The sequence below is a fragment of the Prionailurus viverrinus genome, chromosome D4 (genome assembly GCF_022837055.1).
Source record: "Prionailurus viverrinus isolate Anna chromosome D4, UM_Priviv_1.0, whole genome shotgun sequence".
NCBI lineage: Eukaryota > Metazoa > Chordata > Mammalia > Carnivora > Felidae > Prionailurus > Prionailurus viverrinus.
Window position 1 is genome coordinate 47,983,317 of NC_062573.1, and position 22,833 is coordinate 48,006,149.

A 22,833-nucleotide genomic window follows, 5' to 3' on the forward strand; every position below is an offset into this window, starting at 1 on the left:
TCTGAACCACTGTTGCTTTAATTTTTAACATTTTATATTTATTATTTCTTTAAGTTTATTTATTTTGGGAAAGACAGAGGAAGTGTGAGTAGGGGAGTGGCAGACAAAGGGGGGAGAGAGAAAATCCTAAGCAGGCTCTGCATGGTCAGCACAGAGCCCGAGGCTGGGCTCAACTCACAAAACTGAGATCATGACCTGAACCGAAATTCACTCAGACGCTTAACTGACTGAGCCACCCAGGCGCCCCTAACGTTTTGTATTTACTCTATCCATGGTAAGAAGGGATGGGAAAGAAAACTCAACATGTCTTTTTTATCCTTACTGTTTAAAGCAACCTTTAGTTACATGGCTTTCATCCATCTACTCAGCCACCCATCCACTCATCCATCTACCATTTATTCAACAAATATGGAATATTACGTGCCAATCCTACTAGAGATATTATTGTGAATGAGATAGGAAAATAAAAATATAAAAGTATAGTGTACACATGCAAATTTCTTTTTTTTTTTTAAGCGTGAAATTTTTTATTAGGGAGGACGTCACAGTGAAAACCATTGATTACATTATCCCTTTTCAGAATTGAAGGGAAACACACCCCCATATGGAGAGTTCAGGCTGTCTTTTGTAATATTTCTCTCCTGATTAAGAAATTGGTATTACTTCCTGAGCTTATAATCAAGTCAAAGTGTTGCGGAGAGTAGCTGTCCCAAATTCCCTGTCTCCCGATCAAGTTAGGAACTAAAGTTTTCAAATCTAGCCGATTGATCTTTGCAACAAGACAAGCAGTATGTGTCTCTGTGTCTTTAAGTTACTCAGAGGAACAGGATAAAGAGAGAACAATCATATCATCTCACCTAGTATCTTTATTGTAGAGCAGAGAACACTGAAGCCTTCAGAAGTTAAAGTGAGAGGGGCGCCTGGATGGCTTCCTCCGTTGAGCATCTGACTTTGGCTCAGGTCTTGATCTCGTGGTTTGTGTGTTCGAGCCCTGCGTCAGGCTCACTTTGGATCCTCTGTCCCCCTCTCGCGCTCTCTCAAAAATAAATGAAAGCATTATTTAAAAAAAAAGTTGAAGTGGGGAGAGATTAGCACTAGAACTAGAGATTTGCAAATTGTAGGCTGAATCTCTTCCAAGTATGCAACCTATTCTAATTATTGCCACTCTGAACAAATGGTTTGCTTAAATTCAAGTACAATACCTTTGAATGATGAGTATTTTTGACATATGCTTGACAACATAACGTTAAGTAAAAGAAGATGGACAGGAAAGGTCTGTGTACTGCGTGATCCATTCATATGAAATGTCCAAAGTAGGCATATTTATAAAGACAGAAAAGGAGCTTCGTGGTTGCTCGGGGGTGGGGGAGGGGGAAACTGAAACTAACTGCTGATGGGTACAGAGGCTCTTTTTGAGGGTATGGAATGATCTGGAATTAGTGGTGGTGGTTGCAGAACATAGTGAATATGCTAAAAACCACTCAAGCGTGCACTTTAAAATGTTGAGTGTTATGTTATAGGAAGTATATCTCTCAAGAACAGTGCTATTAAAGCCACCATGTAAAAATTTATTTTAGAAAGCTATAAAGGGGTTGATATATTTGCTGTGTGTTTATCTGATTCATCCAAGATACTTTTTCCAGTCTTTGCCTCATGTCTCACCCAGTTTTTTGTTTATTTATATAGTTGGTTAAGGGGAAGAGAATGTTGATTGGACATACTTTGTAACTTACAGTACGGCTTTATTGATCTTCCTCCTTTCTCTCCATTAATCACGGAGGGCTGTTACTGATGGCGGAGTGTGTCTGGATATGTGTAATGTCCAGAATGCCCTGATTTTCTAAAAATAATTCTACAAGTCTTTAGAACAGGATCATGCAGGAAATGAATACACCCTCCTCGTAACTTACACACATAACTGTTCATTTTGAACAGTTTTTATAGGTCTTATAGTCTCCTAGGCAATAAAGCCTAGTTTATCTTAAGACAGAAAGGAACAAAAATCAACCAACACTTCCATTAAGGGCCTTATGGTAACCCGCAATACTTTTTCCAAGCAACGAAGTATGAGTTCACCTTTTGCTTCTATCCCCATCTGTATTTTTGCTTCCCAAAGGCAATCAATCCCAACTTACTCTACAGAAGAGAAATGAAAAAATATATACTATACCAAAACTAGTCAAAAGCAAGCTGAAGCAGATATATTAATATCAGAGTAGATGATTTTAGAGCAGAATATCACCAAGGTTAAAGGAGCTTATTTTATCATTTAAAGGGGTTAATACATCAAGAGGACATAATAGTTCTAAATATTTATGCATCTAATAACCATGTTTAAAAATACACAAACAAAAACTGATAGAAATAAAAAATCTATAATTATATTAAAAAATGTTAATACCCTTCTCAATAATTAATAGAACAAGCAGGCAGGAAATCAGTAAAGATTGAGAAATGTGGATACTGTTAACCAAATTAATCTGACGTTGCTAGAACATTCCACCCAACGGCAGCAGAATAGATATTTTTTTCAAGTGCACAGGAAACATTGCTGGGATGAACCATATTCTGGGACATAAAATGAGTCTCAATAAATTTAAAAGGATTTAAGTTATACAAAATATGTTCTCTGATCATAATGGAGTTAAATTAAAAATCAATAACAAAGATATCCCTGGAAAACCCCTATGTGTTTGGAAACTAAATTAGAAACTTCTTCAACTCATGGGTTAAAGAAGAAATCAAAGAGAAGATTAAAAAGTATGGTGAACTGAATAAAAATGAAAACACAGCACATCAAAGATTGTGGGATGCATTACTCAAGGCATTACTTAAGAGGAAATTTTATCACACTAGATGTATTAGAAAGAAGAAAGGTCTTAACTTTAGCTTCCACCTTAAGAAAGTAGAAAAATAAGAGAGCAGAAATAAGGAAATAGAAAATATCAGAGTGGAAATCAATGAAATGGAAAAAAGAAATAGAGGAAATAAATGAAACCAAAAGCTTGTTGTTTTCAGAATATTGATAAAATTGACAAATCTCTACCTGGACCAATGAGAAAAAAATGAGAGAGGACACAGATTACTAAGGAAGGCCCAGATAGGTTCACTATTGAATTTTACAAATATTTAAGGAAGAAATGGCACCAAGTCTACAAAACTCATCCAGAAAATCGCAAAAGAATACTTTCTGACTCGTTCGTTCTGAGGCCAGGATTGCTCGGGTACCAAACCATTAAAAATATTATAAGGAAACTACAGACCAATATCCCCCATGAATATAGATAGAAAACCTTTAAACAAAAATTTACCACTTCAAAGCCAACGATATATACGAAAGGATAATACATCTTGATCAAGCCACGGTTAAGAAAAGACAGGCCACAGTCTGGGAGAAAATATTTACTATGCATATCTCTATCTCTGATAAAGAACTTATATTCACACTATATAAAAGAAACCCTCAAAAATCTATAAGAATTTTATTTTATTAATTAATTAATTAATTTATTTATTTATTTATAATGATTTTTAGTTTCTTTACTAATTTTGAGAGAGTTAGAACTTGAGCAGGGGAGGGGTAGTCTCTCTCCTTGTCAGCACAGAGCCTGATGTGGACCTTGAACCCACAAGCCGTGACATCATGACCTGAGCTGAAATCAAGAGTTGGATGCTTAAAGTGAGCCGCTCAGGTACCCCCACTAATAAACAAATTTTTAAACGGGCAGAAGATTTGAACGGATACATTACAAGAAGATCTATATAGATGGCAAATAAGTAAATGCAAATATGTCACCATATCAGTCATTAGTCGTTAGGAATTGTAAATTAGGACACCTAGGTGGCACGGTTGGTTAAGCGTCTTGACTTTGGCTCAGGTCATGAACTCACAGTTTGTGGACTCCGGCCCCATGTTGGGCTCTGCACTGACGGTGTAGAGCCTGCTTGCGATTCTCTCTCTCTCTGTCCCAACCGTGCTTGTGTGTTCTCTCTCAAAATAAATAAAAATAAGACTTAAAAAAAAAAAGAAATTGTAAATTAAAGCCACAGTGAGATACACACCTGTTAGAATGACTCAAATTATGAAGACTGACCATACCAAGTGTTGGGGAGGATGTGAAGAAATCACAACTGTTATGCACGCTGGTGAAATATAAAATAGTCCAACCACACTGGAAAACAAGTTGGCAATTTCTTAAAAAGTTGAACACATGCCTACCATGTGATCCAGCCATTTCACTCTTAGGTATTTACCCAAGAGAATGGAGTGGGTATTACCATTCACAGAATTATCTATGAATGTTCATAGCGTCTTTATTTGTAGCAGTCAAATAATGTCCATTATTGTGCGAGTGTGTAAACAAATTATAGTATATCCTTGCCATGAAATCTCTCTCGAAATAAAAACAAATGAGATATTGCTACAACAACATAGATGATTCTCAAAATAATTATGCTGAGCGAAAGAGATTGACAAGAAAGAACACATAGTGTATATGTACTTCATTTATAGAAATTTCTAGAAAGTGCAGACTTTATAGTACAGGAAGCAAATCGGATGTTACCTGGGAATGGGAGAGGAGGATAGGAAAAGGCGGGGGAAAGGACTGAAAGGGGACACAAGAAAACTTTTAGGGGCGATGGACATATTCACTATCTTTTTTTTTTTTAAGAGAGAAGATAAGCAGGTGACAGGGCAGAAGGAGACAGAGAGTGAGAGAGAGAGAGAGAGAGAGAGAGAGAGAGAAAGAGAGAGAGAGAATCTCCAGCAGGCTCCCACACTCAGCATGGAGCCTGATGACCCAGGGCTCAATCCCACAACCCTGGGATCATGACCTCAACCGAAATCAAGAATCAGGTACTCAACCGACTGAGCCACCCAGGTGCACCCATATTCACCATCTCAATTATAGTCATAATTTCACAGATATACATATATATGTCTAAATCTATCAAATTGTACACTTTACATGTTTATTGTATGTCAATTATATTTCAATAAAGCTGTCTCAAGAAAGAAACAGTAATTTCTACCACGTGGAAATTTCTCAAAAGGAAAGAGAGCTATAAACATAACGATATCTTTCTTTCAGGGCAATAAAATATTAGAGTAAAATTGTATGACTTAAATATCCAATGACAGAAGAATGCTTAATGGAAGAGTATATTGTCTCCATTAAAGTGATAATTCTATCACGTAATGTTACTTTAAAGTAGCAGAATATAAAATAATGTGGGCACCATTTTAATGGCTGCATTGAAAAAAGCGAGCTGACATGAAGGAAAAACATGAGGTGGGTTTATATCATAGTTCTATCATTTACTTGCTATGTACCTGAAATTCTTTAAACTTAGATTTCTCATCTATAAAATGGGGACAGGGGCACCTGGGTGGCTCAGTTTTGGCTGAGGTCATGATCTTACAGTTTTGTGAGTTCGATCTCTGCATCGGGCTCTGTGCTGATGGTGCGGAGCCTGCTTGGGATTCTCTGTCTCTCCCTCTCTCTGCCCCTCCCCAGCTTGTGCTGTCTATGTCTCTCTCACAAATAAATAACTTAGGAAAAAATGGGGGGGGGCACCTGGGTGGCTCAGTCAGTTAAGCGTCCGACTTCGGCTCAGGTCCTGATCTGTCAGTCTGTGGGTTCGAGCCCCGTGCCGGGCTCTGTGCTGACAGCTCAGAGCTTGGAGCCTGCTTCGGATTCTCTGTCTCCCTCTCCCTCTCTGCTCCCCTGCTCACACTCTCTCAAAAATAAATAAACATAAAAATTAAAAAAAAAAAGATAAAATGGGACAACAATAACTTCCTGGAAAAATTGTTGTGAGAGAGAGAGAAAGAGAGAGAGATTCAAAGTACCTGGGAGAGAGTGACTATTTTAAGCAGTGCTTGTGCTTACCAGTAAACAGGGAAGGAGGATCTGGGGGTGGGAAACTTGGGGTTTTAAAGTTCCATATGACAAGTGAGAACTCTCCCACATGTTAGGACATTTGTGTTGAACATGGAAATGTTTCCAGTTTTTGGAGAAATCCAGATGACCAGGGAAGCCCTTTTTAAAACCCCAATATGCTTTGCTTTCAGACATGATCTATGATACACAAATCTCATTATAAAGAGCGACACGTTAGCAGATGGTTTTTCTCATGACAGGAAGAATTGTTTGTTGCTAAGGACTTGAGGGATAGTTATTTTCTAAGAATGGCTCCTCCATTGGAGCCACACTTTCAAAATTTCCTTTTGCATTCAGCATTTAAGGAACACACTTGTTGTATGTATGGAGGATCCATCGTGCCCCCCAAAGAATGCATGAAAAATTAAATGGTGCTGAATGGAGAGAAAGGTGGTTCAGGTCATATGGGAGTCAGGAAGGATTCGGACCGGAAGTTAACGGACAGAAAAAAACCAGCAGAAACTGGCTCCCCTCCCAGGAAATCTCCTTGCCTACAGATTCCCTACCCACCAGAATCCTTGGGTCATTTTAGTGGCCAGCCTCAAATAACAAGCTTCCTAGAGTTTCAGATTTGAACGGAGGATTGAACTGCCGCAGTTGTGACTAAGGCCCGCCCAGCTCTATGGCCAAGTTGGGCCCAGGGTCAGGTACGCCACAGAAAGCAAGTCTTACTGGAGAGTTCTGCTTTGCCTTTGCATTTTATTGTCATGATTTTTCACAGTTTGTCTCATGTCACCTTGTTGCTTAATTCCCACACCTCGAAGGGAAAAATGTGTAATATTCTAATATTTATGTTACAGATACTTAACATTATGTTTCCGCATAGGTATTGCCAAGATAGTCAAGCCAACCTTTATTTATGGAGGGTAGAAAATATAAATCTGTCTAAAATCTTTCACAAAATGAAGGTCTTAATATTTCCAGAGTTGATTTTGGTGCCTACTCTTGGAGAGTCTTAGGAAAGGGTTGTCAATACAAGGTGTCATTGTTTTAGGTTTCCTATCCACGAGTTGCTTTTTTTTCCCCCCAACTTCCCTCTCTTTTGGCAACTTCTCCTAGCATTCTGTCCCACATTTGGCCCCGAGTCAGTTGAAAGCTTTGCAAGTTGATTTTCCATTCCCATCTGAATTTTAGCTTAGCTGTGGAACTGTTTTCCATGTGTTTTTAATCATTTGTCCATGTGTTATGAGCTTATAGGGACAATATGGTTCCCCCAAGCTGCCTGCATTGTATAAGCAGAAACTGGCAAGGTAGCCAGGAGGGAAACGGTTTTCAACAGATGCCCCCTACACTCATTTCTGTTGGTGACATACCACCCCCATCTTCCAACTGGAGGAAAACAATTTACAAGCTGTGTAAGTCACCTAACACAGAGTCCTCTGGCCTGAGCTACCTTTTCTGGGAGTGTCATTATCCTCCAGGAGAAACTTGCCGGGAAAGTATGGCTGGTATGATGAAGTTCAAAGGCCTCCTCGGAGGCTGTGGCCAGGCTGGGAAATCAAGAAAGTTTTCTTCTGAGTCTTCCCAGATTCAGTGGAAATTTGATTTTAAAATAGAGTCCGAGTGCAGGGAATGAAGGATAAGTTCTCCAGGACAAAGAGATACCTCTGAGAAAGTAAAGCCCAGCAAGGTCCTGTGTCAGAAGGCTCTGTCCACCTTTTTATTGGATTCGGTACATTAAAACAAACATCCATTAACCTCTTAGGTGGAGAACGAGGGGCCGGGAACAGAGAGGAAACAGAAAAACGCATTTAGCAAAATCCCTGTTCCCAAAGTCGCCATCTCAATGCCATCTCCAGCAAACATAGACCTTGCCTCCGAGGAACCTTCTCTCCCTGGCTAGGACACACGTGCACCCGAATCAAGCCAGGTCTGAAGAACCGCTAAATGGCCGAGTAAAGAAGCGACCTGGCTTCCAGAATCCCAAAGAAAGTCTGGTGGTCTGGATGAGATGGCTTTTTGTCAATGTTCCACCCCCCAGGGAGCTGGGTAGCCACTGGATGGCAGTTCTATTCCGACAGCTTAAAGCTTCAGGATTTTCATAGCTGCTTTGCCCGCCCTGACCTCCCTTTCTCCATTTTATTTAGGACCAAATTTATGAGAAAGAGCTAAATGTTGCAGAGAATTTCAACAGCTGTGAGGAGGCCTGGGTGATCCTGGAAAGGAGGATTTAAGGATGTGCTGAATCAGAAGTCTGACTACAGCAGCTTGACGTGCAAGGGGACGTGAGAACGTGGAGACTGGGTTTGCACACTTCTTTCCCAAATTTGCCCGTGAAGGCAGGAGACAGCACCGAAGTGCAGAACCTGAAAACTTTTAAGAAACCAAGGGACGCTTTTAAAAGATTCAAAATAAGCAAAGATTGTATAAATGCAAGTGGGAGGCGGCCGGTGGAGTCGAGGAAGGTTGATGATAGAGGGGGAGAATCTTCACTACAGTGGGTTGGAAAGAACGACATCCATGAGCAGGGTGGAAAGGAGGAATGAATCGGCATGGTACGGAGGGCAGATGGGAGGGAACGCCCCTACCTGGTGGCGGAAGAAGGGCTGAGATCATTTGCCGAAAATGATGGAAGAGGTAGAGCCATCAGAGGCTTGAGATAATTAGGGAAATTTTTAAGGAATCTATAGGGAAAATGAAGGCAGAGTTGAGTAATAAAAGAGATTGCTGGGCATAATTGAGGGTTCAGAAGGGAGGTAGTTACCGTCCAAGGAATCCACATTTGCTGCCACTCTGTCATGGTTTCTGCCAGCATTCCACAACCCAAATGTGGCCCGGGGAAGGTGACAGCTGGATGTTTCCAGAGTTGGAACGTTACTAGATAGGTATAAGAGGACAGAGGGGCTGGGAGGTTGGGAATATTGCAGAAGTTTGAAGTGATGAGCCATGAATCCAACCTGGATAGGGAAGGACGTGAAGACCAGAGAGCTTAGAGATAGTCATTCATTCATTTTTCTTTTAAGGGTATTGAATGGGACATCATGTAATGCCAATGTCCTGTTGTTGGTCAGATGCGTCCACACGGACACTGAAGTTACCCACGGTGGAAAGAAAGACAATGAGCCAGATGAGGAAGGAAAGGCTTTGCCCATGGCAAGGTTTAGGAACCTGGAGGACCTGAGATCCTGGAGCTTACAAGCTGTAAGGCAGAATCAGGAATCAGATAAAGGTTTTCTGGCTTCCGGTCCAGAGTAACTTCTGCTTCTGTTACTCTCTGAGAGCAGCTCTCTGCAGAAGGAAAAGTGATCAACGTAAATTCTAAGGATGGGGAAGAGGAGAGCGACAGAGGCTTAGCATCAGTGAAGGCATCCTGGCCTGGCCGGCAGTGGGGACGGGTGGGTGGGGGATGGGGGGGATGGGGGGGCACACGGTGAAGTTGCCTCAGCCCCCTTGACCTCCTTCTAGATGTGCAGGTGCTCTGTCTACAGTCTTGGTAAGTGGATGATCACTCACATTGTCTATGACTTGTGCACAGTGACAGTTGCATCCCCGGTTGCAAAATAAATTAAAAAAATGCTCTTTCATGGGGGCAGGAGTATTTGGGACAGAGAGCAACAGATCACTGAAACTGCAAACGGAATAATCTGACCCTAAAAAGTAACTCGGGATCAGTGGGAAGGGGGAATTTTTGTGGCACGTGACATCATTTGATATTTACCCTTTTGTATTGGCTACACGTTTCGTTCTTTTTGAATGTTGTATTAGTTTGCTGGGGGGGGGGGGCGGGGAGGGGTACATAACGAAGTTCCACAGACTGGGTGGCTTAAACAACAGAGACTTATTTTCTTACAGTTCTGGAGGCTGGAAGTTCCAAATCCGGATGTTGGTAAACCTGTTTCCTTCTGGGCGTTCTCTCCTCGGCCTGCAGAGCGTTATCTCTATGTGTCTTTGCCTTCATCTCCTTTTCTTACGAGGACACGGGTCTTACTGGATTAGGGCCCACACCCTAATGGCTTCATTTTAAAATGGCTTCATTTTAAAAGCCTTATCTTCAAATATGGTCATCTTCTGAGGTACAGGGGCATTGAGTCTATAGTATGTAAATTTGGGGGCAGGGGACTCAATTCAGCCCATAACAGATGAAATTTTATTTTATTTTTAAAAAATATTTATTTATTGAGAGAAAGAGAGAGAGAGAGAGAGAGAGAGAGAGAGACCATAAAAGCACTCCACTGAGAGCATGGAGTCTGTAGTGGGGCTCGATCTCACGAACTGTGAGATCATAACCTGAGCTGAAATCAGTAGTCAGAAGCTTAACTGACTGAGCCACCCAGGCACCCCAACAGGAGACAATTTTAGAAGATGCAATATAGATAAGTTGCACACAGTGATTGCCTCTATGGCAGGACAGGAAGCCTGGGAAGGCATGGGAAGATTTCTCTTTAGTTGTACAATTTTTTGTATAAGTTGGGTGTTGTTACTACAGATATTCGTGACGTCATCAGAAACAAAAGAGAACGAGTGCACATGTATTGCACATCCTTGCACTCAGCACCTATTTGTTGACTAAAATGAACATAAACACCGTGTGCCAGTCCACAGTGCCTTTGGAATTTGGATCCACTTGAAAGTCCTTGATTAGTACAGGAGTGGTGCCTGCCAAGGTTTTCCTTCTGTAACTTATCTTGATAAGCTAGTCTTTCCCCAACAGGTTGCAAACTCCAGCGGGCCTGGGCAAGGACACCCTCACCATTGTATCCCCAGGAACTCGTGCAGACTTGCTGCTCAAAAGATACGCCGTATGAATGAATGCATCAGTGACTCCAATGAGCAGAGCATCTTCGGGGAATGAGGTTCTTCCTACTGTCTTCTTTCCACAGAAAGTGGCAGGGAGGGGCGTGCAGGGCGGGGGGGGGGGGGGAGGTCTATGCTTTGAATAATTTACTGAACTAAATCAAGATAAGGTTTAAGCAGAAGCCACTTACCCTAATTTTCCCTATTCCCTGTTCTTTGGGGAAAAAAGAGGAAGATTCTGCCTTGTTTTGGGTTCTTTGAAAATAACCTAACCCCCGCAACCCTATTGCTTTTTCATATTTTGGAAAGAGAGGTAGCTAGGAGACAGTGGCATGCACCCTAAGCAGATTTCTTTCTCTGATCTATCCACCCAAATTCCCTTTTCTGCCTCCCGGTATACCTCCAATGCCCATCTGTGACCCAGCACTGCCTCTCACCTCTTGTTGTAGGTCTGGGGTTTTCAGGAAAGAACTTAGCCTCTTTGTTTCCTCTCAGAGGGCGCTAGACCGCTCTCCCGTCTGAGAGTCTGTAAGAGGGACAGAAAAACGTGGCTGCTGTGTCCTCTCAGGCACGCTGGGATCTCCACCTTCCTGAAGGCATCATAGTGCCCAGGAAGACTAGGTCAAGTTGAAAGCAGAGTTCAGATGATGTTGAGCGCTGAGCTGCAAATTAGAACGAATGAATGATGAGATTAGCCTCTCTGGCTCTCACGCGGGCCTGAGGTTGTCCCGGGAAGTGGACTTCGCAGGCGGGGGCCCGTGTAAGCTCAGGCCTGCCTCTCACTGCGGCCTTTGGTACAAAGTACACCAACCACCTCTGGTGCTCTCTCCACACTACTGCTTCCTGCTGAGTCTGGAGGCCCCCTCCGGACCTACCTCCACGTGGCTCCATCCAGACTGGAAGGTGACCAGATGCCTGTATCACTGAATCCCCACAGAGGCGGTATATTTTTGTTAAAAGCTACAAAATGTTTATGGTCTCAAGAGTGAGCTACAATGTATCACATACGCAGTTTTAGAATTGACGGAAGGACACAGAGGTCAAAGGCGAATGTCATCTCTGCCCTTAGCTGTAAAAGATAGGAGTTGAAGATAGACTTATGTTCTCACCACAGAAGGCTTTATTTTGCAAGCTTATCCTTCAAGATATGTGTACATCTTCTCAACAGGTATGACAGAACAGCAAAAGCAAATTCTGCATGAGTGCTACTCAAATGACCGAATACCAAAATTAGGACCAGAAGAAGAGGGGGTTAGGACTACAGGAAGGTTAAAAATGGATAACTGACATCACTACAGCTAATGTAATTAGATTACAGAATGCACAATACCACTAGACTCTCCTACCTGCTTGAAGGCAGGAACCAAGTTCTTATCACTTTGTCTTCTGCTCGTATCTAACATGATGTTTAGCCCGTAAAGTAAATCTTCCACAAATTTTTTTTTAACGTTTATTTATTTTTGAGATGGAGAGAGACAGAGCATGAACAGGGGAGGGTCAGAGAGAGAGGGAGACACAGAATCTGAAACAGGCTCCAGGCTCTGAGCTGTCAGCACAGAGCCCGCCGCGGCGCTCGAACCCATGGACTGCGAGATCATGACCTGAGCCACCCAGGCCCCCCGAATCTTCCAAAATTTTAATGCAATTGTAATTATGTGAATTGTATCCTACGTGCAGAGCTGGGCAGTCTGAGATCTCTGAGTGTGATCTCTGACCTCTGTTTGGGGAAATGCCAGCCACTGTGATTGATGGCCTTGGAACTTCAGGCGCCAAAAAGTAAAGTTTAAAAGAGATCAGGAAACATAGCTGGCTTCCAGACTATATTTATAATTGGGGCCGAGTGGCTAGCTCTGGAAAGCCTATTTCATTGGATAGCTGAGGGGAATCAAGAAATTCAAACGGCAGGCAACTTTTAAAAACACTTTAAAAGAAATAGCAAATACCAACGTTCATTTAGTATGGATCAGTTGTACCTTAATTCATACTAGCCCAGTGGAGGTTTGGTATAGGCAAGAGATATCTCTTCTGAGAGAATTCGGAAAAATGATGGTCCATTTAAAAATAGTTCATTATTGTGAATAAAAGAACTTCCTTCAGGCTTTACGTCACAGAAATCAGGCATGGCTATTAAAAGGAAGACAAATGTCTGGAAAAAAGATCCTAACGGGTCACTTCTTGGAAACAAAGCTTCATCAGTACGGAAATGGGGACAATGTTCCAGGATTAGGTGTGTTACTAAAAGCAAGGAATATAGTAATTAAGTTAAAAGGGAAGAAATTTAAGCAAGTATGGGATTCATTTCCAATGGAAATACTGTTCAAATGGTGCGCAGGGTCAACTGGATTCAATTTTGGGGCTTCAGTGTTGTGGATCTGTTTCTTTCCCACACCCTTGCGTGATTCATACAAGTTTTGAATGATAGGCATCTAGCAACTTTTCCTTTGATTCCTGAAGATGCGTGTTTGTCTCCATCTGCATTTTACCTGCTCGTCAATTACTGTAGCATAAGGAAGACGATGTGGATTCTGTAAAGTAAAGAAGTGACGAGCCAGCTTCAGGCCCAGAGCTATCAAACCTGGTTCTCAGAATCCACGTTCTCAAGTCTGGCTCTTTGTTTAGCGAAAGAAAAACAATCAATAGGGTGGCTGGAGGGAGACACTTCCCCGTCTTCACTGAAGACTGGTGAGCAGTCAGGCTATTCCAGTGGACCCTGTTGAGAAGTTTGTGAACAACTGAAAAGTGTATCTGACGGCTGACCCGTTGTGGCATTTGGCATCGAGTGTCTGATTCTGCAAGTGAGGGGATTAATTTGGGAGCTGTGAGTTTCCTTGTGTGGAAAAGGAGCATGTGTTCCTTCTACTCGGTTATTATATGAAAATCAATAACCCCAACCACATCTAAATCAGAGGGAGAGTCCTCTGCTCAACAAAGTTAACATCTTTCTTTCTTCCTTTTCCTTCCTTATAATTTTGCTATACTTCTTTGGTTGCCTGTGTGTGTGTGTGTGTGTGTGTGTGTGTGTGCGTGCGCGCGCGCGCGAAGCCTATGGGCTTGGGCTTTTACTAACTGTATGCCTTTAATTTTTATCTGATATACTTCTGTCATAAAACCATGTCTTGTCCTCTCTGTCCCTGTACAAAGCAGATGCACCACAGATGTTCATCGACTCTGGTCCTTCTTCTGATAACAGTGATGGGAAATCCGGCGGGGTTGGGGAGGGGGGTTGGGGAAAGAATGTGTTGTTTTCAGGAATAACTGCTCTGTAAATCAAGTGCCAGCTAATTACCCCCTGGGTCCCAGGCTTTCACTGGGGCCTTCTAAAACACACACAACTAAAGAGAAGGCAGGACACCATTAGCACTACATAATTCGAGCAAACAGTAAATGTGTTTACCCTGCCTGGCTCCTGACCACCTGCCTTTCCATCCCACAAGGCAGGTATCTATATATAGGCTCTCCTTGTTTGTTCCTGCAGAGAGTGAACCTTTCCTTTAGACCTCACCATCTGCGAATCTGAGAGAAGCTTGGGCCCTCCCAGCATGGGTCTCCTCTTCCTTCGGCTGCTGGTGCTCCTGCCTCTAGGGAAGGCTGCGCCGCACCGGGATGGCCGCCAGAGTCAGACTTCTGTTTCCCCCGCCCTCCTAGAAAGGAGTCGCAGAGAGCTCCCCGTGGGCAACCACGAGGAAGCTGAGGAGAAGCCGGATCTTTTCGTTGCAGTGCCACACCTGATAGGTGCCGGGGAAGGCCAGAGGCAGAGGGAGAAGATGCTGTCCAGGTTTGGCAGGTTCTGGAAGAAGCCCGAGCGAGAAGCGCCCCCATCCCGGGACTCGGTCGGTGGGCCCTTCCTGTCTGGGACCCGGGCCCTCGCCCAGCCCAGAGACGGGATGCAAATGGAGAAATCTCCTCTTCGGGAAGAAGCCAAGAGATTCTGGCACCACTTCATGTTCAGAACGGGCCCAGCTTCTCAGGGGATCATCCTGCCCATCAAAAGCCATGAAGTACATCAGGAGACGTGTAGGACAGTGCCCTTCAGCCAGGTATCTGTTCTGGAGGGGGCGGGGGGGATCGGAGCTTGCAAGAAAGGGGCAGGCAACTGGGACAGGTGGAAAGGAGGAGGGAAGGCTGCCAGGGCCTCACCTGACTCCCAGATTTGGCCCTTGGGCATTCACCAGAGGTATTGGCAAAGTATGATCATGCTCCCCAGATTTCCTTCCAACTTGCCATGGTTTCTTGGTATTCTGGAAACTCTGTAAGAATGATACGATGGTGTTGCCAATCTCAGTAACCATTCATATTGATCGCACAGACCTTTGTTTTATGGGCTCTTTGTTTTTATGCTGGCGGGGTCAATCCAGGGAGATAAGTAGGACTGGGCCCTCGGTTAGGAAAAGTGGGAACTTAGAGAAGTAACCAGAGCTGGTCTCCAGCTGTTCCCTTAACACTCTTTTGGGATGCAGATGAGCTGCTCAACTCCGCCCACAGATAAGGTGGGAAACACTGGACTCCTCCCCAAACCCTCTCATTCATACTATCTCAGTCTTAATCCCCGTATTTCACACCAAACTACTTGATAGGCAGTCAGGCAGAAGTGGCCACATGGTTTCTAACGTTACCGCAGCAAAAAATGATTTAACTGATTTTCCCATAAGCTTTCAAACAACCGATATCAGCGTGAAGTCACATTTGCTGCCCTCAGAAGCAACACCTCCTGCTTCGTGTTGTGTTGGCTGATTTGTGGTTATTATGATTGATTCTGCACTGTTGAGACAAAGGGGCATTCTCCTTATCCGCTGCTTCCGGTCAGTCCTGGCAAGCCCCACACTCCAAATGTTACATGAAATCGAGAAACTGCATCAAGCCCTTAAACGTGACGATACTGCACCAAAAGCAACGCAGGGTAGAGTAAAATTTTACGGTCCAATAATGCTACCCAATTAAGCAGGCAGTATTATAAGGTAATTGACTGTGTCAGGCAGTTAAGTATTCTGCCTGAAAAGGCACGGATATGTAGCAGTAAGTCCATTATCAGATAATAACGAAGGCTTTGTTGGCCACGTGCAATTACAAAATTGCTCCTAAGAATTGTGCAGTCAGATTTCCTTTGAAAGTCTCATTTTAAATTCTAGGGCTAATTAAGTTAAAATTCAGGTGTTTGACCCGTATACCTTACAGGGCACACAAAGCCAGGCGAATGGGGTTAGAGGAGGCAAAGGTGATGTTAGATGGGGTTAGAGGAGGCAAAGGATGATTTGCAGACATAGATGCCATCACGTGGCCACGTGCAACTTCGTAGGTTTGAATGTACCACAGGCACTGCAAAATAGAATAGAATTAATGATGTTCTGGTCTGTTCTATGAACAACCGAACCAACACGGATGGAGAGTCTATTGGGCGTAATGCATTGTGAGAAGTAGAAAGATAAGGCACATTGCTTATATAGGAAGTTAGCCATTAGAGTTTTTTCAACTGGTAACATCCAATTAGACAAAATTCCTTAAAGTTTGACATTTAAGATGCAAAGCATTTTCTTTTTAACTTAGGGATTTCCTAAAGGCTAATGTATCAATATACTCAACACAAGAAATTTAGTTACGGTGGCTTTATACTTTTGTAGATTTTTTAATGTTTATTTTTGAGAGAGAGAGAAAGAGAGAGAGAGATTGAGAGTGGGGGAAGGACAGAGAAAGGGAGGCAGAGGATCTGAAGGAGGCTCTGTGCTGACAGCAGAGAGCCTGATGCAGGGCTCGAACTCACAGATGGTAAGATCATGACCTGAGCTGAAGTCAGAACGCTTAACTGACTGAGGCACCCGGGTGCCCCTGCCCTTATAGATTAACCATCACTTGGATATTGTAAAATATCCAAAATTGGAAAGTTTTTGACATTTTAGTCTGAATTATCTTCAGGCTTACAGTCTATCGCTTCTGTATCGCGGATGCTAATGAGATGACTCATGATAACTTAATGGAGATGTGTTTGCCTTTTAGACGATCACCCATGAAGACTGTGAGAAAGTAGTCGTACAGAACAACCTCTGCTTTGGGAAATGTGGGTCTGTTCATTTTCCTGGAGCTGCGCAGCACCCCCACACGTTCTGTTCCCACTGCTCGCCTGCCAAGTTCACCACGATGCACTTGCAGCTGAACTGCACTGGCCTTTCCCCCGTGGTCAAGGTGGTGATGCTGGTGGAGGAGTGCCAGTGCAAGACGAAGACTGAGCATGAGCATGAACCCCTCCTCCAGGCAGGCTCCCAGGCGGAGTTCCATGCGCAGGATCCCTTCATCCCAGGATTTTCCACTTAAAAAGAGATCCCACTAGGACCTTTGAAAAGCAAAACCACGATAGTAAAGGTGCTGGTTATTCAGTTTGCAACTGGTTAGTGGGTGCATACTATTTTAAGGGAAAGGAGGTTTAAAAAGTAGTGAGATAGAACAATCTCGAGGAACTGGTATTCATCTAGTTATTGGTACCTATTCGGGTTCCAGTCTTGGCTCTGCCACGCTGGCAGGAGGGTGTTAAGGACTTGTAGAAGCTTTCTGCACCTTGAGGGCTTCATCTCTATATGACGGACTTGAACCGTCCATTCAAGAGGTTTGCCAGAGGCCTTTCCTCTACTGACAGTCCATGATCTTGTGTCTTCCAGTTCTGGTGAAAGCCCTCCATCCGAAGTAGGAAAAGAAAGAAGGTTGACCATAAAAATTGGCTTCTTGAATAGCTTGTCAAAGCACCACCAGAAACACGTACGTAGTGTTTGTGGGAAGGATTCTTCATACTTGTAGGCAGATTTTGCATCTCAGACGATGTTTTATTTGTCTTCTTCTATCAAATGCATATTTTAGTTCCATAGATTTAAGGAGTAGCTTGCTTGGCTGCCTCTTTATTTTCGGTACTCCCCATACAAAGTTCTTAATGTCAGGTCTCTGGCTTTGAAGAAGGAAGAGCAATGTTACTTTTAGTGGTTTACGTAGGGACATGGAACAATCATTGGTAGCTATGCAAGTACCTAAATTACGGGGAAATAAAAATATACAACCAGTACCAGGCTTAAAGGTCAATCCAGAGATGCTAATGAAAGTAACCAAGGAATTCCAGTAGACGGCAAATTAAATAAACGGCAAAGGATTAAAAATGGAAACAGTTTACTGGTGAAATCCTTTATCCACATGCATTTAGGATTAGGTAGTAAGTTAAAGTTCTGTGTCTGGATGACTGTTTTTTTTTTGTTTTGTTTTTTGGGGGGTTTTGCTGCTGTATAAAAACTTCATATTATGAATTTTGTTCTGTAAATGCCACACTTGCAATTTCTGAAAATATTCTGAGTATTTTGATGTATTAAATTTTAGTGTGTGAAGCATTCTGGGAAAGCTCGTGGCATTTGATCATCTTAAATGTTATCCTTAATGGTTTTTTTCTGTCCCATTCTTTAAGGGCGCTATCTGGAGATTACCCGCATAGGAGCATTTCTGAAATGGCGTCAGGGGCTAATGACAATGGCTCAAGCGTTTTTTCTGACACTTAGTGATTCCATTTCTCCTTCGGTATTTATTTGTATACATACCGTGTACGGACCTGGCATTCCCTAGTCGTCTTTCTTTTCCTATAATCATTCTTTTAAAAACTCATCTTCAAATTATTTCAATTATTTGAATCCTATTACTTTCAGTACACACACAAAAAAAGCGTTTCCTAGAATATTCATTTTTGAAAAGAAACCAATCTACATTTTAATTCTAGTTCTCTTTAGTCACACCATCTCACCTGGCGTTTCAAAGACGCGGATGCATTTATATTTAGTGTATATTCTACATTAAAGTGGTAGAATATGTGGTCTACGGATACACATGTGGCATTTACATCAGAATATATTACACCCTTCGGTGGTCAAAGACAGCCTAATTGGCCAAGATATGGTCATAAGGATGAAACTGTTAAGCATTAATGATATCCCAGCTGGTCAATATATTTTTGGTGCCAAAAGCTATTGAGCAGCTGTCTGGTTTGCAATTGCCTAACCCTGATTATGTAAACCTATCTCTGCCAATTGGACTGTCCTTCTCCTCCTTACTCGCTTGCAAATCCCTTTTATTTATCCTTGCAAATAGACTCTCAAGCCCAGGCCCCAAACAATCATCAGTCTTATTCAAACTCTGCTCTGCTCTTCCCTCGTGTGAATTCAAGATGAGACAGCGGATAGTGGTATCAGAGCTTACGTTCAGAGTCATAGTGTGAATCTCATGAAGTTGGCCGCATTCGTCCGTTTTTACTGGCAAAAACAAAACAAAACAACGCAGTTCTCAGTGGCTCAACAGAACACATGGGAGCATAGGCAACCCAGAGGAAACACACAAATATCGAACATCTTAAGTGCCAGATACTATGCTGGGTCTCTTGCATAAATTATAAATTATGCAATTTATGTAACGCTGGACAAGAAACCGTGGGAAGCATGTGCACAAACCTCATCCAACTAGAACTCAGGAAAGTCAGGTTTCCATCTTAAGGACAGAGGATGAATCTTAAATACACATCAGTGGGTCCTCCTCACCTGGCTTCAGAGAAAGGTCAGATTCAGGAGCTTGCAGTGGTGACATGTGTGACTAATAATACCTTAGCAATGGCACGGACTTTCCTGTAATACTAGTTTTCCAAAGCCAGGCTCCAATTATCCACCCACATTTCCAGGAGACAGCTCAGATTGTCATTTAGTCCCTGCCTCCCCCTGACTCATTTTGTTCCTATTCCTTTCCTCCAAAAGAAACAATCACCACTGATCCACCTGTGGGTGGAGACTCGGGTTAATATTTTTCAAAGAAATGATCACAACTTCCTCTTGTCTACCAGCTAAGGAAAACACACCCCTTTACGTCCAATATTTAAAGAACGAGAATTTCGAGTAAGCACTGTTTTGTAAGTCACAATTCTATTACTAAAAGGAACCCGGCATCCTGCCCAAACCTCAGGCAAGAAATAGGTGAAAATTGAAATGGATAGATTTCACATCTTGCACCAGCTCAAGTAAGACACTCAAATGATGCCCTCTTCGGGGGGCCTGGGATCCACAGGATTTAGTAGTGTCTTTGCATATGAGGGAATAATATTCTGGAGATTTTCAGGACTATAGGAACACAGCGAGAACCTATAAGTGAAGAGGTTCCTGAATATGCAGATATCACACAAAGAGACTGTCTTCCCCCATTCTTCTGCTTGTCTGCAAATGAGCTTATAAGCCCAGACACAGCTCTAAGGAAAACTGGAAAACAGGTGGAATTTTCTTTGGTGCCTACTTTTCCTCCTTTCTGCCTATGATCTCTCTCATCTTCACTTCAGGGTATTCAAATTATCTACAATTGACCAGAGCTCCTAATTCATGTCCATTTATCCATCGAGGCTGTCAATGTATTCATCCAACTAACATCTATTTAGAACCTATTAAGTGTAGGGCACTGTGCTGACCCCCCAAGGTATCAAGATGGCTATGAGAGTTTCCTGCACTTGAGACAGAATTTACCTGGCTGGAGAGTTTGGGCTTCAGCTTAACTTTGGCTTGTGTGTTACAAGGATCTAGGAACTTCTAAAATATAGAAATTCTGTTCCAGTGGGTGGTGGTAGGGGTCGGGGACAGCAGGCAATAGTTTATATATATAAAAGTATATTTATTCATTTTGAAGGAGAGAATATGAGTGGGGGGGAGGGCAGAGAGAGAGGGAGAGAGAGAATCCCAAGCAGGCTCACGCTGTCAGTGCAGAGCCCAGAGTGGGGCTGGAACTCATGAACCGGGAGATCATGACCTGAGCCGAAACCAAGAGTCGGATGCTCAACTGACTGAGCCACCCAGGGGCCCCACTGGTTGCTATAAATATTTTTAAAGCTCCACAGGTGGTTTTGCCAGCAGGCCAGATCATGACGAGGTGGAAGTCACTGAAGAATTCTGGTCACAGGAAGTCTGAGCATTTGCTCAGATCTCTTCCAGACGGAGAACATTACGCTGTTCTCCCAGCCCTTCTTCTAAGTTCTTTAAATTTCATTTCTGTGCAACTCATGAGTCATATGGCTCTGGTCCAGTTAACAAAGTCTCATTTGTTGCTCAGAGGAAATAGAGGTGTTTAATTGAGTTGGTTTTTCTCCCCCCAAATAAATTGCTCTTTTTATCACATACCTATTGTACTTCTTCCTTCATTAGCATTTCGCACTATAACTCGATAACTCCTACATATCAGAACTTACTTCTGGTGCTCACAGGCAATGCTTTCTTGGTTCCACACCTAGGGAGTAGGATTCATTGGATTTGAGATAATATCGGAAACCTGAATTTCAACATTTTTTCGTTATAAAAATTTCAGGAGTTCAAAAATACAGAAACGTTGAAAAAGTACCAAGAATACCTCCATCACTTCCACTTTAACTCAACAGTTGTTGACCTTTTTGTCTTATTTGTTTTACCTTTCAGTTTGTACAGATGTGTGTGTATGTGTATTCACTCCATAGTTTTAGACCGTTGAACCATACTAAAGTAAATTGCAGATATTATGACCCTTCCCCCTTTGTACTTCAGCATGTATCCCTTAAGAATGAGGATATTCCAGGGTGCCTGTGTGGCTCATTTGGTTAAGTGTCTGACTTTGGCTCAGGCCATGATCTCATGGTTCGAGAGTTCGAGCCCTGCATTGGGTTCTCTGCTGTCAGCGCAGAGCCTGCTTGGGATCCTCTGACTCCCTCCCTCTCTCTGCCCCTCCCCCATGCCTTTCTCTCACTCTCTCTTTCTCTCTCAGAAACAAAATAAACATTAAAAAAAAAGAAGAAGAATGAGCATATTCCTACACAGTAAGGAGAATATCATCACTGCTAAGAAAATTAAAAGTGTTTTCAAAATATCACCCAGTCATTTGTACTTTAACAAACACCTTCCGGATGTAGTTCTCTGTGTCAAAATTAGAGACGTGGAAGCTTCAGACATTACGGTAGGCTAACAGAGGATGCCTTTGGGGAGCAAGCAGGACTTATGGGACATGCAAATAAGTCTGGAGTTAGTTCTGAGAGTTCACAAATCAGGGCAGGCAAAAATGTCTCATCTTGCCAGGATGTTTATTCTACTAGACACAGAGTCTACGAGAAGCCAGACAGGTCATACAGCTGCGGGAATGAACCTCCACACACTAATTTTAACTATAAGGAAGCTGAAATATTCTTTCCTGCCCTGGGAAACTGCAAAAAAAAAAAAAAAAAAAATTCCTCTTGCTCTTGTTTTTACAATAGAAAGTTGCATGGCGAGTGTACAAAAAGGCATCTAAAGCATTAATGATGCACCTAGTTTAGAGGATAAGATTTGCCTCGGTGGAAATGATCAGCTGAATGATTCCCTGCTGTGACTAAAGAGTTAAAATTGTGGCCCTGCGTCCTGCTTGGGGAGAGGATCATGGGAGTTGTAGTGTGATACTTTTCCGTGCTTTCCAACGCTGTCTCCGTGAAACAGCATCCGCTGCGGCAGCACACGGTGTCATTTTAACATGATCTTTGAATATTTACACGGTGCCTGTAAAAGACTTCATGATGACAGTTGGTGATTCCCGTGGCAATTAATGAATGACGGCACAAACGTGATCAGAGTGCTTTAGAAAAGAGTCTCTCAGAAGGCTGGCTTTCACAGATCCAGGCCTGGATCCCAAGTATGAGCTTGGGAGTGACATTTTTCCTTGTTAGGGTTACGGTGAAAGTTACTCCTTGACTGGGCACCTGGGTAGCTCAGTCCGACTTCAGCTCAGGTCATGATCTCAGGGTTCCTGAGTTCGAGTCCCACACCGGGCTCTGCACTGACAGCACGGAGCCTGCTTCAGATCCTCTGTCTCCGTCTCTGCCCCTCCCCAGCTCACACATGCTCTGCCTCAAAAATCAATATTTTTTAAAAAGTTACTTTTTTTAAAAAAAGAGAGCAAAGAAACAAAGATATCAAGAGAAATTAAGTGTGTGTGTGTGTGTGTGTGTGTGCGCGTCTTTGAGTTTGGTAGGCATCGTTATGCAAAGCAGCACAGGTATTTAATAAACTCAAGAGGTGGCTAGTGCATTCTAAGTAGCTGGTCAATTTTTCATCATTGCTTCCAGTGAATTCCTCAGTTATGTGTTTGCTTCCCCCATGCTGTTCTTCATCATGACCCTCTG

General features: G+C 42.8%; 2 protein-coding genes across 4 annotated transcripts in view; both read left to right on the plus strand.

Moving 5' to 3' along the window:
- FREM1 (FRAS1 related extracellular matrix 1) overlaps positions 1 to 8,190 on the plus strand; it is a 285,770-nt gene extending 277,580 nt beyond the window's left edge. Inside the window, exon 44 of the mRNA XM_047830267.1 lies at positions 8,033 to 8,190. The gene's annotated coding sequence lies outside the window, so the exon portion shown is untranslated. The remainder of the gene's footprint in view (positions 1 to 8,032) is intronic.
- A 1,556-nt stretch (positions 8,191 to 9,746) lies between these two features.
- On the plus strand, positions 9,747 to 17,961 carry CER1 (cerberus 1, DAN family BMP antagonist). 3 transcript variants are annotated; one of them, XM_047830480.1, is made up of 4 exons: positions 9,747 to 9,958; positions 10,597 to 10,738; positions 14,155 to 14,716; positions 16,668 to 17,961. In XM_047830480.1, exons 3-4 carry the CDS (start codon positions 14,219 to 14,221, stop codon positions 16,980 to 16,982), a joined length of 813 nt encoding a protein of 270 aa, XP_047686436.1. In that variant the 5' UTR covers positions 9,747 to 9,958; positions 10,597 to 10,738; positions 14,155 to 14,218; the 3' UTR covers positions 16,983 to 17,961. The 3 variants fall into 3 exon arrangements, with proteins under 3 accessions (XP_047686436.1, XP_047686437.1, XP_047686435.1); XM_047830481.1 differs by having other exon boundaries at positions 9,940 to 9,958; positions 10,650 to 10,738; XM_047830479.1 differs by lacking the exon at positions 9,747 to 9,958 and having other exon boundaries at positions 10,458 to 10,738.
- Positions 17,962 to 22,833: the final 4,872 nt, after the last annotated feature.

What these genes read in the sequence shown, in the direction of transcription:
- CER1 (XM_047830480.1), top strand. Translation starts at nt 14,219, where the DNA reads ATGGGTCTCCTCTTCCTTCGGCTGCTGGTGCTCCTGCCTCTAGGGAAG. An exon ending in GGACAGTGCCCTTCAGCCAG is followed by an intron (nt 14,717 to 16,667) that starts GTATCTGTTCTG and finishes TTTGCCTTTTAG; the next exon opens with ACGATCACCCATGAAGACTG.